Source organism: Natator depressus, chromosome 18 (assembly GCF_965152275.1).
Source record: "Natator depressus isolate rNatDep1 chromosome 18, rNatDep2.hap1, whole genome shotgun sequence".
NCBI lineage: Eukaryota > Metazoa > Chordata > Testudines > Cheloniidae > Natator > Natator depressus.
Genome location: NC_134251.1, coordinates 7212585 through 7229764, shown reverse-complemented (window position 1 = coordinate 7229764; position 17180 = coordinate 7212585). Strand labels below are relative to the sequence as shown.

Below are 17180 nucleotides of genomic sequence, written 5' to 3'. Positions count from 1 at the left end.
ACCAGACCGACGGAGCAGAAATTAAGTGCTGGTATCCCCACGCTGGGAACAGAGCACAGAGAGATTAAGTCTCTTGCCCAGAGTCATTCAGTGAGTTAGTGACAGAGCCAGGATCTCTGACGGCCAGTCCAGGGCCATACCCCCGAGTCTTAACTCACAGGGGGACCGTCGCTATCCACGCGTTCCTAACTTGGGAGGTTGCCAGGCTTGTGTCACACCATGACAAGGTTGTACCATTTACTTAGACTGCCAGCTCTCCGGGGCAGCGACTGGCTTTTGGTTTTGTGTTCGTACAGCCCTAGCACAGTGGGGCCCCTGGCCCACAACTGGGGTTCCTAGGGACTTCTGCACTATAAGCCAACCACCGCCCGTGATCTGAGCAAGCTGACCACAATACCTAGGGCAGGCTTACCTGTGCCAGGTGTGCCAGCATCAATGGAGCAGTGCCTGCAGTCCAGTTCCGGAGACTCCCCTCACTTCCCTGAGCCACTATCCTCCCTTTTAATAGCGTCTAGCCACAAAAGCCACACAAGGACTCGCCCCGTTTCTACCACCAGGGACCAGTCCCACAGTAGAGGCGTCCAATCCTCTGAGACCAAGAAACCCTCCTTCACCACCTCCTGTGAGCATCTCCCAAAGTGACATGAAAACCCCCAGTCTCCTACTTAGCAGCACTGACCGGGGCACTCGTCCCCGCATCCCTTACAAGCGGCAAAGAGAGGCCCCAGAAAGGCAGTCTAACAGCCCACCCCACATCTGCTCTCCTTGGCGTTCTAAGCAGGCTGAGGGAGGGGAGAAGAGAAGAGAAGAGAAGAGAAGAGAAGAGAAGAGAAGAGAAGAGAAGAGAAGAGAAGAGAAGATGCTGGGTTCTTACCTGCAGGTCGAGGGCGTTGGAGGAGAAGGCAGGTATGCGGCATGCCAGGATGGGACACCAGAAGGGAGCTTTGCTTTTCTTGTCTTCGTCAGGACACATCCATCCAGGCTGGTTCTCCTCCCCTGTGGCAAGCGGAGCAGGCAGGGGAAGTTAACAGCTTTGCAGGTCTTCATATAGACCGTTCCCTCCCACCCAGCGCTCCCCGAATCCCTCCAAACACGCAGAGCCGAGGGGATCAGAGCCCCAGCTGTCTGTAAGCTCCAGAAGGGGTCTTTGCTCATCGCACCAGGAAAAGAGAGGTTTCAAGCCCTGCTTCTTCGAGAAAAAATGTCCCCATCCAGCAAGGAACTAGAAGCGGGCCCCAAGTCACACCACTGGGAGCTGGGTTCTAAAGTGCTCCCTGCCCTCCAGTTGGGGGAGTGCAGATCCCGCTGAAGTAGTTACGTGGCCTCCAGCACTACTGCACAAGACGACCTCGCAAACAATGTATTTATCCTTACAGTGCCCCTGTGCTACCATCAGCCCGATTTCACTGACGTGGAACTAAGGCTCAGATGACTGAGTGATGTGCCCAAGTAGAAGATCTGGGATGAGAACCCAGATCTCCGAAGTCCCAGTCCAGTGATTAACCAATAGGACAGCCCATTTACAGACAGGAGCAGAGATCAGCAGCCGCGATATTACCATCCAGTGCTCTAACTTTCAGGGGTGCTGGCCCAGCATCATTTATAGCCGAGGACACACTAGAAGCCATGAGCTAACATCACACATTTCTCACGACATGGCTTCCCTACTTTTATTTCCTACTTTTCTCCAAGCAGCCTCTTCTGTCCCCACCCAGCTATTGTTTTAGCAGGGAACCGGGGTGGGGACAGATCATATTTGCAAGATCCCCATACGTGGCTCAAAACTAGGTGGGGAATGCAGGGCTCCAGGGAGAGTTCCATCCTTGAGTCCAGCAGCTCCTTGCATGGTGACTGCCCACCTCATGTATCTTATTTAGTCACTTTCTAGACATCCATTCTCACGTACGCACCTTGCCCAGACGCCCTGGCCTGGAACACTGGCTTGCCCAGCCAACCATGGGTAGTAGCTGCACCCACACCCCTCCGAACCCCTCTGCACCTTAGCTGCCCAAATTGCTGCAGGAGACTAGTCTCTGATGGACAAGACAGAGGAACTTCTACAACTAGAGAAACTTCTGCCAGCAACACTCCTCCTCCAACACAAGGAGGAAAGTCAACAAGAGCCCCTCAGCCGACCCAACGGGCTCATTTCATCTGAACGGCTCCCAGGACGTTCTCTGAAGAGCAGACCCTTTCAGCCACCCTATCACTCCCAGAATGGATCCTTCCCTTTCCAGCTGCGGTCAGAAGACCAGACACCTTCATCTCACCTTTAATGCACAGGGGATGGAGGGTTGGGGTAGGTCCACACTGCAACCAGAGGCGTAACTGCAGCTCAGGTAGGATACCCGAGCGAGCGTTAAGCTAGCTAGCCTGGCTAAACAGCAGTGAAGACGGGGTGACACGGACTTCAGCGTGGGCTGCACAACCCCCGCCACAAACCTGTGCGCACCACTCAGTGCTAGCCAGCACTGGGGTCCAGGCCACCACATCGACACTGCTATTTTTAGCCACTCTCGCTAGATCAAAGCTAGCTCGGCATGCCTACGCCAGCTGACTCGGGCTCCCGGTGCTCAAGTGAAAGGGCTGTTTAATTGCAGTGGAGACATCGGGCCTGGGCTCTAGGACCCTGCAAAGTGGGAGGGCCCTAGAGCTTGGGCTCCAACCCACGCCAGAGCATCTCCATGCAGTTAAACAGCCCCTTAGCCCGAGCCCCACAAGTAGGAGTCAGCTGGCACAGGCCAGCCGCGGGTGTCTCACCGCAGCGTAGGAATCCAGAGAAGGGACAAAGCACCAGCCTGCCCCTTCCCTGACTAAGAGGGCAATGCCCTATGGCACACTGCTTAGGGTTTGCCTAGCCTAGTTTTCAAATGTGCCACATGATGGGGATTCCCCCCTCGCGTTTCCCTTGGGTATCTGTCCTTCAGCTGAATCCGTTGCACTGCCAGGACAGCTTCCCCTAGGTTTAGCTTAGTTTTCCCCAGTTTGGAGTTTGACCCCCTCTTGCCCCCCAACTCTGAGCCTTCTTAAGTTATTTCGCATAACTCCACCCCTCCACTTCTTTGCATTACCACGCCATGAATCAGGCCCAGCCTCCTTTATAACATGACCAGATAGAAAAGCCTCCAAAATTCTTGTGCCCGCTGTGATCGCCGCAAGCCTGAACAAGAGGTCTCTGGCCCCACTGGTCTCTCTTGCACATTGCTGACCCCAATACAACTCTGTTCGAACCAGACTAAGCTTTCTGCGCTCCTTCCCCAGCACGTGGTTCATAGTCGCTCTCTGCTCCTTCCTGGAGACAGCTTCTGGACCTTGGTATCAGGCTACATTGAACATGTATGCAGAAGCCTCACTTGGAACTGGATCCTGCCCAGCAGCTAAAGCTCCTGGTTTAGGAGCACCTGCCAGTGAGGCTTGATTTCTTGCAGCTTAATTTACATCCCAGATCAATAAAGCAGGATAGAGTAACTGATGGGAGAAAGATCATTAACAAAGCTTTAATTGGGCCACTTAAACCTTAGCTGAGCGCCGTATACCTCCCCTCCCACAGAAGACGACATTCTTTTACGGTATGGGGGGGGAGGGATAGCTCAGTGGTTTGAGCATTGGCCTGCTAAACCCAGGGTTGAGAGTTCAATCCTTGAGGGGGCCATTTAGGGATCTGGGGCAAAAATTGGGGATTGGTCCTGCTTTGAGCAGGGGGTTGGACTAGATGACCTCCTGAGGTCCCTTCCAACCCTGAGAGTCTATGATTCTATGATACTCTAAGAACTTCCCTGCTCTGGTCACGAAAGGGTTAACATGCAGGCACTGCTTGAATCTCTGAGTAGCCACACTAGCCCCTGGCCAGTGACTGGGTGTAACCAGAAAAGCATCCGAGATGCAGCCCTCGCAGAACTCAGGCAGGCAAAGAGAAGCTGTTCAGAGTCTAAGGAGGTATCCAGTGGGATACAGACTGGACACCACGCTCCAGTGTACCGTAGGGACCAACCCCAGACTGGGCGGAGAGGGGTCCCCCCGCCACCCCGCAGGTCTTTGCAGTCTCTGATCCCACGCGTGGGAAGCCCCACCAGGCTGATAAACCTGTTGGTTCTTGCTCCTCCTCCTGTCGGTGCAGAACGGCTTCCTGGGCTTTGCCCGGTCATTTCTAACCGACGCCAAAAATAGGGGGGAAAGCAGCCAGAAGGCCCAGCATTCCAGCTGGAGTTTTCCTTTGCTCAATTCCATCCTGTTATGCTCAGTTATCCAAATCCCACATGGATGTCGGGAGCAGGATGCCTACTACTCCACCCGGCTGACCAAGGATTATGCTATCACCCACCTATTGAATGCAGCCGGCCATCCTATAGGACAGAGCTGGGTGTCAGCACAAACACCTTGAGGCAGACACGACAGGGGAAAGGTTCCCTCTATAGGTACCTCTACACAGCAAAAGATGTGCAGGAGCTAGGCCTACCTGTGCTAATCTGAATGTGGCTAGCAGCGAACACAGCGCAGGATGGATAGTGCAAGCCCGGAGCGGACCCCGGGTACACCCTCATCTTGCGAACTGTGGTGTCGTCACTGCTATGGTTACCCGCACTCGCTGGATTCAAGGCTTTTGCTGTGTAGACACAGACATACCCTGTATCAGCTGTGATGAGCACCTCTCCATTGACTAGGCGGCTTAGACCAGTGTTTCTCAACGTCGGGTCCGGCTCTGGTCCCCAAGATCTCCCTGACACTTTAGGAAGGCAGCAAGCCAGTCCCTGGTATCACAAAGGTTGAGAACCATTGGCTTTGAGCTTTAGGATGAAGAGCAGATTTGGTCAAAAAAGTGTTTAAAATGCATACAGCTTGTCTGCTCCCGAAGAACCTAACAGGGGTGGAACCAGCATTAGCCACAAGGAAATGTCAGGGGCTGGCATTTCCAAGGACTAAGAGCGGTTCTTTCCGCTTATTCACCTTTTCTCACGCACTGAGCTCTCGACTGCAGCACGGAGCTGAGAGAGCCAGGCCCGTGTAGTGACAGCAAAAAAAAAAAAAAAAAAAAAGAAGAAAAAAGGGAAAAGAAACAACAAAACATTTCTTCACATGCAGCTCTAATGCGTTTTTATTCCTAACTGGTGGTTACAGGATTTCCCCGCAGGCATCCCAGATAAAAAACAAACTATTAAAAACAAGAGAATCAAAACGCCTTCCAGCCTGGGGGAATCCAGGCATTCAAATAAGATTTCAAATGAATTTTTCTTCCATTAAACTTTTTTTTTTTTGCTTCAGTGGCTGGTGGAGTTGAATAGAAACAAAGATAAGAAGGGACGCAAGTGTCACCAGGGAACTCTCCGCTGCCGGGGGACCTGAGAGTGCAGGGGAACTGCGGCCGCCCAGAATCATCTGCCTGCTTTCTTTCCCCCGTTTAATGAAGAGATCAAAAGGGAGACCGTGCTCTGAAAAGCAATTCCACCAATGACATTGCGGGGTTACACAGACGCTTGCAATAAACTTCCAGAGGGGATGTGCTCCATTTACAAAACACGGGAAGATATGAAGCCGCCCTTTGGGGCACGCTTTACCTTAGATGTGACAAAGCAGAGATTAGGCGTGGCTTTCCAAAAGCGACTGGTGAATTTGGGTGCCTCGGTTCTGGGACTCCCAAATTAAGACCCCTTAAAAGGGGCCCAATTGCCAAGCACCCACCCTCTGAGGATCAAGGCCCTCTAAGGCGTTTCAGGCGAGGTACTCCATATCTCTAGTCAATGTTAAAAATCTTGGCCATTGCAATGGGATCTTTCTGCTGCCAGTGACATAAGTTATAGCCTGAGTCCGACGGGGCATCGCACAGATTTTTTCTAAGATTATGTGGAAGATCAGCGGTTTCTGCATCTGCACCGTGGTTTCACACCTGGCACTTTTTAATGAAAAGCAGTCCAGGCAGTTCTAGTCCTGATCACAGACACTGGACCAACACCCTGATCCCAACATTGCCGCATTGTTCAGACCAGACGTCTCTTTAGGCAGACATCTTAGGGCCTAATCAAATCAGCCACACTATCAGAGGCTCGTTCACCTGCACATCTACCAATGTGATATGCCATCATGTGCCAGCAATGCCCCTCTGCCATGTACATTGGTCAAACTGGACAGTCTCTACGTAAAAGAATAAATGGACACAAATCAGATGCCAAGAATTATAACATTCATAAAACACTCAGAGAACACTTCAATCTCTCTGGTCACTCGATTACAGACCTAAAGGTCACAATATTACAACAAAAAGACTTCAAAAACAGACTCCAACGAGAGACTGCTGAATTGGAATTAATTTGCAAACTGGATACAATTAACTTAGGCTTGAATAGAGCCTGGGAGTGGATGGGTCATTACACAAAGTAAAACTATTTCCCCATGTTTATTCCCCCCCCCCCCCACCCCCTACTGCTCCTCAGACGTTCCTGTTAACTGCTGGCAATGGCCCACCTTGATTATCACTACAAAAGGTTTTTCTTCTCCCCCCCCACCCCCACTCTCCTGCTGGTAATAGCTCATCTTAAGTGATCACTCTCCTTACAGTTTGTATGACAACACCCATTTTTTCATGTTCTGTGTGTATATAAATCTCCTCACTGTATTTTCCACTGAATGCATCCGATGAAGTGAGCTGTAGCTCACAAAAGCTTATGCTCAAATAAATTGGTTAGTCTCTAAGGTGCCACAAGTCCTCCTTTTCTTTTTGCGAATACAGACTAACATGGCTGCTACTCTGAAACCTGTCTTTAGGCAGAGCGTGTCATCTCCCTCTGGTTAAACCTTGTGGCCTTTTCGGCAGTTAAAGCTATCTGACTTGAGGTGTCTACATATGGGGTCAGCTTGCACATGGGCACGTCATACCTACATGTACATACATGCCATAGCTAAGGCACCTTTGCTGCCTTCTGCAAAATGGCCAGGTTCCAAGCCACAGGCTTCCATCCTGGGTCCCCTAAGTTCATGAACTTTCAGAAGAACTCAGCTTCTATTTAGGTACTAAAACAAGAGTCTGGATTTTCATCGGCACTCAGCACTGTTTGCGACGGCAGCTGCTAAGCACGGCGCTCCGTGAAAAATCCGGTCTCGATGGCGGATGCTGAGCTCTTGGAAATCGACCCTGAGCTCTTTGGAAAGCCAGACACCTTTTTTATCTCATCCTCTTCTTCTTTGCACGGAGTCACCTGCAGAACAGACCTCACACCAGGGCCTTTCCAAGAATGGCACCACACAGTGCTAGGAGGTCAGAAATTCAACTCAGTAAGGAGAAGGGCAGCTGGGCAACCGTTCCATAGTCAGGATTCTCAAGGTTGGCCGGAAGGTGGCCACACTAGGAAGTCTCTGTCCAACATGCTGCAAGACTCCAGCAGTACTTATTACCCGTGGACTCGGGAGCCATTAAGGTTGCATGCACACAGATCCGTTCCAGGCCGTGTTGTCCAAACAAGGGAAGTGAAGGATACTTATTGGAGAAGGGACAAACAGCAGAATCCTGCAGCATGGCAATAAGAACCAGGCAATCTCCAAGTGCTGGCCCATTTCCTCAGCATTCAGAGCCAACACAACTCAAGAAAGCCCCCAGGCAGTAATAGCTGGAGTTATTTATTTCACGGATTTCCAGGGCTTTCCATGGTTGCTGCTGCTAGGCGCTTTAATTAGAGAAAATTAAATGCAAAACAAAGAGCCTTAATCAAATGCTGCACACAAACGCGCCTTGCCCTGAAGGTCAGTGGGAAAGCCAGGTGCAGCCTGGGAAGGAACAGGCAGATGCAGCCATGCCACTGGCTCAATGCTCTGAAGCCCAAAGCGTGGCCTGCAGCCACCTAAGATGAAACCTGCAGTCAGTTCAGCTCCTTCTACTTGGATTCAGTTAGGAACACAGGATTTGCCACATTGCACCAGGCTGGGGTCCATCTTCTAGAGCAATCTCCTGTTTTCAACGGTATCCAATTCCACCTGCTTCATAGACCATTGTGATCTTCTCGTTTGACCCTCCCCTGTAAACACAGGCCACAAGGTGGTGTCCAAAGCTACCGCTCAGCCTTTGAGCGAGATGGAAAAATAAAAGGTGGGTCTGGCTGGCTGAGATCCCACCCGAAGAGGAGTAAAATGGGGTCCTTGCTATAGAAAGGAGCAAGGGGGACAGATCAGGTGTCAGGGAAAGAGGGGTGAAGGCACTCAAAGTGCCTAGCCATGACACACACTGCAAGGGTCTCCTAAGAGCTGTAATTTCATTTGAGCCCCTGGCTGGTTTTCTTCCATGCAGAGAGTGAATGCTCAACGTTGAGCTGTAGGGGCTGGGTTCCTCCCTCACGGTTCTCTCAAACACAGCCAGGCTCGCTTTCATGTGGATGCCAGCCATGGAAGAGGCCTAGAGAGTCTCCGCTTTCCCCTCCTCCGCTCCAGACAGCACAGGGAAAGCTGCCCCGTAGAGGAGATATGCCAACCTCCCTGAGGCACGATCCATAATTGTTCCTGCTCCTAAGACCTCCGATCAGAGGCCAGATGGACATTCTCCCCACACACACACACCCACATGCCCTAGGGCTACACGGGTAAGTAAATCTAATTAAGTAGCTCAAAGCAGTCAAGAAGTCCCCCCACCAATTCTGGTTTTAGAGACACAGGGAGGAGGCCTGACAGGCCTGCCATATGACACTGCTGAGTCTGTTCCATCTCCCGGAACATGCTGCCTTCAGGGGACATCTGTGGGCTTGGTTACTTGAACTCTGATTTAGCTACACTTGAGCCAGGGGTGCCATTTAAATAGGGGTGGGCAGTAGTGATCAGTCCCCTCTCTGCACATCATACCAGGCAGGAGAACAAAGCAGGGGGAGCCCCAAGAAGAGCCCCTCATGCCAGGCAGAGCCAGGTGTCTTGCAACGTGCTGGGGGACAGGGCCTGCGACCTCTCTGCATAACCTGCCTGCCTGGGGTGGCCGCGCTAACATGCAAGCTCTGAACTGCAGGAAACGCACATTAAGCATCAGTGTGGCCATTGTGTGGCAGCCCACCAAACCCAATGGGGATGGACAGAGGGATGGTGCCCCAGGGTGCATGTGTGCAGAGAGGGGTGATGGCCTGAGAGCTGGGGCAGGGGGGAGTGCGCCTGTCGGCGAGCACATGGATGGTACCCCAGGGGTTACGGGGGGAGGGGAAGGGATGCTGCTCGGGGAACTTGGAGGGGGCATGTACATGCAGAGGGATGGTGCCATGGGGTGTGGGGTTGTGTGCATGCAGAGGGATGGTGTTCCTGTATGTGCCAGAAGGCCAAGAGGGATGGTGCCAAGGGGCTATGTGTTCAGAGGAATGGTTCCCCGGGTGAGGTGCATAAAGGGAATTGGTGCAGTGTTTTTTTGACTTGCTAATTTGCTTTAGCCATCACACTGCTAGCGTCAGCCATGGACATCATTTCCAAACAGGGGACGGGGCATTCTGTCAGCTTAACGCCTGGTGTTTCTGTTCTCTCCTTACCTAAACAAGTTGATGAGCAGAGAAAGAGCTTAATGCTATTTAGTGCTTCAAAGACAAGCCCTTCCCCGGGAAAAAATATTCCTTGTTTTATATCCTTAACTATCCTTCCCCTTCACTCTGCACCCTGAGGGCAGATATCTTGGAGTCATCTCAACCCCAAACTCTCTTTTCCCTCACTACCACCACTCACAAGCTGTAATTCTAAAATGGCAGTTACCCAGTTTCCCCCTGAGCCTCAGTTTGAAGAAGGTATAGGCCGGGATGCGATTGGCCCAGTCTGTAGTTTAAAAGGTTGGCTTTGGAGTCTTTCCTAAGCCCTGGGGAAGAGAGGAAAAGTCACCGGCCCCTGCTTTGACCCTCTTCCAATTGGGAACACCCTGCATCCCTATTTGGGCCAGGTACTTAAGCACATGCTTTAACCTGAGCAAGGTCAACAGATGTCAAACACAAGCTGAAAGTCAAACGTGTGCTCAGGTGCTTTCCTGAATCAAGGCCTCAACGAACTGATGAAACAACCGGCCTGCCTCGTGAGAGGCTGGCGTATATAAAACTCTGACTAAGAGGATACACCAGGCTACTATGCAGGACGGTACATTTTCTGTACATTGGGTAAGTTTCACCAGAAAGGTTGCCAAAAACAACTAAAACTTTCAACAGTTTGTCCAGATGGAAATGGACGTTGGGAACTTGTTACAGGTTTCCCTGAAGAATCCTGGGCCTTCCCCTCCTTCAGCTGTTGCCTGTTTGTGCTGTGTTGGTAATTTTGTTGTAGGAAACCTACATGAAACCCACAAATGCTCCCAAAATAGACTGATGTTTTTTACATTTTATCCTTAGCTTCCAGGGGCCTAAGCACCCTTGGGGCTGCTGCTGCAAGCTGCCTCCCCTGGACTGAAATCGGAACCGGCACCCTGACTTAAGCAGTTCCTCTATGGAAGTTTTGTGCATTCTAGATTTGTAATTTTATGGTGTTTTCTGGCTACCCAAACCTGCTTTCTGGTTTCTGACAGGCACTTGCACAACACCCAGCACTAAAACACCCAGGAAGATAGGGGGAAAAAAGCTTATAAAAGCAGAGAGGTATGAGTCAGAGAAAACTGCACCATCGCATCCCTCTCTCATTTCTGACACTGCTAGCAGGGGTGTGCGGGGGGGGGGGGGAAGAGAATTCAGCAAACCACCTCCCAAGTAGTTCTCCACCATCACTGCCACCTCTCAGTCAGCCCAGTGCCTCCTGCAGCAGAGAGAGACTGCAACAGTTGCTAACACTTGGGTCTTAACCACTGTTCAACAAGGGGGGGCCCCATGATGAAAGACCGCACAGCTTCCATTAATACAAACATCCCTGATGAAATCGCCCTGGTATTAGACTGCGTGCTGTGCACCAGAACCAAAGATCTGCAGGCAAGAAAATCAGAGTGTTGCCTTTTAATTAATCCCCGATGAAGCAGTAAGAATGATGAAGGAATAAGCTTCCAAGGCATCAAAGGCAATGGGAAGTCACCCCGATAAGAGAGACCTCTTTCAAGCCCTACATCTGATGTGCACAAACCAAGCCGGACTTCATGAACCAAGCCCACCTTGACCATGGCGCTCCATTGCCCTGCAGTTTGCACAGTCATTTGCACCAGTGCAAAGCGAGAGTGAACCACGAGCAAATCAGCATGGGAGCCTTTCACCCTGGGTGAGTCCACCCGGCAGTGGAGAACCAAATCCCTTGATCTTAATGGAGCAACGCGCAGGATTGATTTGGCCCATCGCTAAATCCCTCTTTGACTTGGATAACGGGCATCCAGCATTCTGCTCTGGAGACTCCTGGGTGACACTGAGGAGCTAAAGACCTTTCCTAGTCAAGCGCTTCTTTGCAGCTCTGATAGGGCTTCAACGCTCCCAAGTTGCAGCCTGCGCTTGGCACATTCCCATAATGTCACGTGCTGGGCAAGGAGCTCTGATACTTATTTTTCCTGACCTATCAAAGGGAACACAGACATTGACAGGCCCTCCCTGCCCCACCCCTTCATTTGCATTCAGAGGGATGCCCTGCCCATGCAAACAGGATTACTCACGCAGTCCTATCTTCGCCAAGTGCAGGCGGTTCACCCAGGAGATCTTGCTCAGTGGGTTTGGGGTGATGAAGACCACCATGAAGCTGATGGGACGGCCAGACCTGCAGCAGGAAGATGATGGAGGCTAGAATTTAGCTCCATTCTGATCTGACTGAAAGGCATTAATGGACCCAGGTGCCTAGTACCACCCCAGCCCCTGCGTAGCTAACTTCTGTGCCAAAGGGCACTTTACCCATCACAGAAGTGCAACCACCCCTGCACAGACGGGCAGTAGCTGTTTAATAGGGCACACGGGGGCCATAGAGAAAAGGGTAGGGCTGGAAATGCACTGACCATGCGGCGGGCAGGCCGGGAGTTTACATACGACATTACTGAGACAGGGAGATCATCCTGTTGTGGTTTCAGTTTACTACGGTCATAGGACTCATCTTTGCAGCTATTAGAGTCACTTACATTGTATATCACCAGACATGGCCCGCAGCTGTCCCAGGAGTCACAGCCAGGGGCTGCCTGGGGGTGCGCAGAGCGGTTCCTGCCCCGGCACTGACCAGCTGAGGCAGCTGCTAGTTCTTGGGCCATGACCCCCATGACCAGCAGAGCACAGGGCCTGGAGAGGCTTTCCAGGCTATGCCCTGACCTGGCAGAGCCTGAGCTGTTAGACTGAGGAACTGCATCTCAGCGAGAATGGAGGAGGGGACCAGTAATTGCTGCATTTGTCTCAGCCAGCCGCCCTTCTCTCCAGACTAGATATAAGAGGATCCACAAGGGGAGGGAGGAAAAAGGAGCCAAGGTTCATCAGAAGCATATTGGGCCAGATCCTCAGCCAGTGTAAAGCAGTGCAGCACCACAGTATGCTGATTTCCACCAGCTCAGGATCCACCATGAATCTTCTTAGTGTCTCCCCAAAATCAGGGCATAATCCCAGGGTGGGGTGGTCCGTTGAGGAGGACATTCCTCCTTCCACCCCACCCCAAATTAACTGGGGGCTGGGAGGGGGTTTACACTTTCCTCTAAAGCACCTGGCATTGAACCAGTTGTTTGTTCTGGTACGTCCCGGCCAGACTGGGACAAGACTCGAGCTGCCCTGGCAACAGATGTGTACAGGGCACTAGGTATAAGTGAGACCTTATTACACTCTGGCATAGGCTTCCGTTACCTGAGACACGTACACCTGGACTGATCAAAGCATCGGAACATGCTGTAGCATACAATTCTGCATGGGCCTACCAGGAGACCGGTTAGAACGGCCCAACAGGCCTTTGCCCTCCGATTCTGTCTCCATGCTCAGAGGGATGCAGCAGGAAATGTCCCGCCTGTGGGATCTAAGAGCAGACTTACTTGTCCGTCTTCCCTGGAAGCAGGAGACGGAGGCGGCATTTGTTGGCCGAGTGGATCTCCTCCTCCTTCACTCTCATCATCCTCTGCAGGGCCAGGCACCAATCCTGGGCCACAGTCATGTTCAGATTCTGGAAGCAAGAGAGAAAAGGAAACCCCTGAGATGCAGGTATCAGAGCGTGGCAGAGAGGGCCAGGCAGGAGTCCATGAGTTACCATCAAATTGCACCCAAAGGCCCACCCAGCAACAGCAAAGAGCAGGGCTCTGGACTAGCATGGGCACCCACGCTGCCAAGGGTGGAGAACCAAGTCCATCAGGAAGTTGGTATGTCTGGAGGTTCCTGGGGAAGCCAATGGCCATCCACTGTAGGACATCCACAGAGCAAGGATCTGCCTGCCTCCCCAGCTAAAGAGCCAGCATAGCAACGTTGGTGTAGGGGCTTGGGAGGGGTACGTAGTGAGGAGGGACGGTTGCTTTAGAAGTAAGACAGTGGCAGAAACCTCATTCAGTGCCATTTTCTGCCCTGCTCCAAGGTTATGTTCTTTGTCGTTTGGACCACTAACTTGGCTTCCCCCAGACTTGGTCCTGGCTAGTTATGTCCAAATCACAAACCAGCTTGTGGTTCGCTGACCACAGGGGAAATAGCTCCATTTCTTTCGTAAATCCCATTCCCAACTGACCAGACACCTGCTGGCAGGAATCTGCTTGGAGAGACAGAGCTGACACTGACTGAAGGGGAACTGCCTGGCCATTACCTGGTAGGTGCCATGGAGGGTGCTGATGAGAAGGGTTATCTGCTCCACCACAGCCAGATCCTTCTGCAAATCTTGGAGCTCCTGGAAGAGCCGTGGAGGGCCCAGGTACACCTTATCTTGGGAGGAAAGCAATGCATTAGCAGGCAGAGAGGCTTGGTAGGTTTGTCAGCTGAGCTTCCACTTTGGAAGACGTGGCTTCAAATCCCAACTCGGGTCACAAGGGGAAGTAAGTTTGCATTCGCCCATCGTACAGACTGTCCCGGAACAGAAGAGCAGCGGGCTCTAGAATTCAGGACTGGAGTATGTTAGCACGGCTGCACGGGGAAAACTTGCGCAGACCCTGCCAGTGCTACCCAGCCCTGGCTTTCCCAAGTGCCAAAATGCACTCGTGCTCTGAGCGGGGATTCCATGGAGCCCTTTTGCCATCACCACTCTGTGTCTTCTTCACAGCCAACCTCACAGGGCAGCATAGTCCTAAATGCGGATTTTAAGGGCAGAAGGAACCATCATTGTGATGATCTAGCCAGACTCTGCGGGGGCACGGAGCAGCATTCATGCCCCACTCCCAGTCAGTGCCCGGGCCAAGCTGGGGGAGCGACTGATCCAACCAGCGGCCCAAACTCGGGGATGACCCCTAGTCATGTGCCACCTGAGGCACGCGGCGCACACGCTAAGAAGTAGTCGGACTCCTGCATGGCATAGGCCAGTCTCCCCCAGTAATCCCCGCATCGGGCTCAGATTATGGTTGACCGAGGGTACACGTTTCAGAACGACACAGAGTCTTGACGGAAAGACCCCACGTGATGGAGACTCCACCACGTCTCCAGGTCAGTCGTTCCAACAGCTAACGGCGATGGAGGCAGTGCAAAGGCGGCCCCGAAACAACAAGTTCAAAGACGACATTTCCACCTGATGGTCTCGACTGTAAGAGAACAGGCACAAGGGGGCTGGAGAGGGTAGAACTGAGCAGGGCCAAGCACAGCCACCGGCAGGGACACAATGAGGTGTCCAGGAACCCAAGTAGCAAAGGGCTCTGGTTTCTGGCCCCTTGCTCTCAGGGGACGCAAGCAACTTCCAACACGTGTTTACTGCTTGCGGAAGTTTCTACATCTTCCGTTTCAATGTTCCCCACAGAGGAAGTCCCCTCTAGCCGGCAAACCAAACCAAAAAGGCATAGGCAATATTTGTTAAGCCATCAGAAAAACATTGCTGCAGAGGCCCAGCCAGCAACGGGCCTGGAGTCATTCCGGTGTTAGCCCTCACGTGACCGAGGAGTCGCGGGCTCGGCCAACCTCTGAGTCTAACGAGCACCGAGGCAGGGGCCAGGTCTCTGGGTTCAGGAAAGACTCGATTCTTCCCCTTCCATCCCACAGGGGGCGCTGGCTAGAGTGGACGCTGCTCAGTTCGCTCACTGAAGAGAGCAGCTGAGCATTGATGGGGTGCTGCCACCCGGGGTGCGGGGATCCCGAAGCAATGGGGGGGGAGGGAAGGGAAGGGCTGGGGAACCCCTCCTTTTGGGTCCGCAGTATGAAGAAGAAGGCACCACGCTCTACCGCAACACCATGGCGCTTCCCAGTCAAATTCCCAGAATGACCCAGTTTGCACAGCAAAGCCCTAATCACCCACCGCCACCATTGGAGTGAACCTGGGGGCAGGGGGCGGAACCGGGAGGCGGTGCACACTGACGATCCCACAACGGAAATATGGCTGGCGCACACCTGGGGAGCCGACATGAGGATGGGACCCGGAGGGGCTGGAGCAGCCGCTGTGGGGCCCCGGATTGGGCCAGGGATCAGATAGGAACTGCTGCACCACCGAGTCTCCGCAGATCCCCTCGCTCCCCCTCCTATCCCTTCCCTCCTCTCCCCCCACCTTGCCCACTTGAACCTTTCGCACTAAAAACAGGGCTCTGCCACTGGAGCTGCAGGAGTAACTCCACTGGCTGGTAACAGTAGTAGACTCTTATCCTCGGCAAAGCAGCCACTGACTAGAGGAAGACAGAGCACACTAAGCCAGTGTGCTGTACCCCCACCTCCGAGCGGATACTCACTGGACGACTGGCTGGCTGAAGCATGTTTTTTGGCTCCCGCGTTCTGGATGACCACGTTGTCTTTGTCGTATGTGCTGTTCTCCTGCCCAACTTCTACCACCTGCACCTGCGGGAGGGCAGTGTTCCATTTCACGACATACTTGGGGCCCAAAGGGACGAGACTGCTGATTTCCAGCTGGCCTCTGTGGAGAGGGAGAGTCTGTTATTCCCTAAAAAAGCATCACTTACACTCCACCAACTTCCCCATCCCCAGCCAAGCCAGAACCCTGCGGCACCAAGAGGGAAGAGTCAGGTCATGCTAGGAGAACACCTCTAGACCAGAAAAATGCAGAAACATTTGCAAGCCCAGCTCCCTCTCCCTTGCTTAAAAACTTGCATTCCACACCCTGCACCAGCATATCCACCATAATCTGCACCCCCAACACATGGGGCAAAAAGACAAGACCACGTGCTGAGCCTACCTTGTACTCACGGGCCTGGAAAGAGAGAAGATTAACAAAAGGTCATTACCACAAGTGCATGCAAGTCCTCCACTTCTCTCCTTTCCCTGGATGTTGCAGCCAATATTTTCTACCCTCTGCTCTCAAGAGAGAGACCTGATCTAGTAGTTCTGGAAAGCAGGAAGTCCTGAGTTCAAATCCTGCCTCTGACACCATCTGTATTCTTAGGCAAATCCCTTAGGGCAAAGTGTTCTGATTCAGGGATGGAAATGCACATTCAGGCAACTGAAAGGGGTACTCAGCACCTTTGGAAATCAGGCTACTCATAGAATGATAGAAGATTAGGGCTGGAAGTCCCAGTCCTTCCCCGTGCACTGAGGCAGGACCAAGTAAAACTAGACCATCCCGGACAGGGGTTTGCCCAATCTGTTCTTAAAGACCTCCAGTGATGGGGATCCCACAGCCTCCCTAGGTAACCTGTTCCAGTGCTTAACTCTCCTTTGAGCGGGAAAATACTTTCCCACTATCAAACCTGAATCTCCCTTGCTGCAAAAAGAAATAAAATAAAATAAAATAAGCCGATTACTTCTCGTGCTACCCTCGGTGGACAATGAACTATTGACCACTGTTCTCCTGACAACAGTAAAGGGTTGTTATCATGTTTCCCCTTCAGTCTTCTTTTCTCAAGACTAAACACGTCCAATTATTTTAACCTGTCCTCCCACGTCATGTTCTCTAAACCTTTCAGTTACTCTCCTCTGGTCTCTCTCTAACATGTTAACTTCTTTGTGGGACCCAAAACAGAGACCTCACCAGCGCTGAGCAGAGCGGACCAATGTCTTCTTTAAGTGCCTAACTTCCAACATCCACACTGAAAAGTTTTAGCCTTAAATCTTTACTCCAGTCTATTATGATGCACTACAGGGCTTCAGTCACCGCATTCTCTTAACCCAAGGAACTCGACCCAGAGGCTGTAACAATGACGGGTAAAATGAGACTGGGATAGAAATTATGGTTGCCGGGGACCCAGGGCAGCACTCTGCAGTAAGAGGATACAC

The 17180-nt window shown here is 52.2% G+C and overlaps 1 protein-coding gene across 7 annotated transcripts in view; it reads right to left on the bottom strand.

The window, feature by feature from the left end:
- The window catches only part of ARHGEF10L (Rho guanine nucleotide exchange factor 10 like), a 159966-nt gene that overhangs the window by 49605 nt on the left and 93181 nt on the right, over positions 1-17180 (bottom strand). For 5 of the 7 annotated variants that reach the window (XM_074934021.1, XM_074934020.1, XM_074934024.1 and 2 more), the window contains 6 exons: positions 16144-16158; positions 15683-15864; positions 13633-13748; positions 12881-13008; positions 11543-11643; positions 875-996 (listed from right to left, as the gene is read on the bottom strand). In XM_074934021.1, coding sequence (XP_074790122.1) covers positions 875-996; positions 11543-11643; positions 12881-13008; positions 13633-13748; positions 15683-15864; positions 16144-16158 — 664 coding nt within the window. The remainder of the gene's footprint in view (positions 1-874; positions 997-11542; positions 11644-12880; positions 13009-13632; positions 13749-15682; positions 15865-16143; positions 16159-17180) is intronic. The other 2 variants (XM_074934023.1, XM_074934025.1) reach the window with 1 other exon arrangement.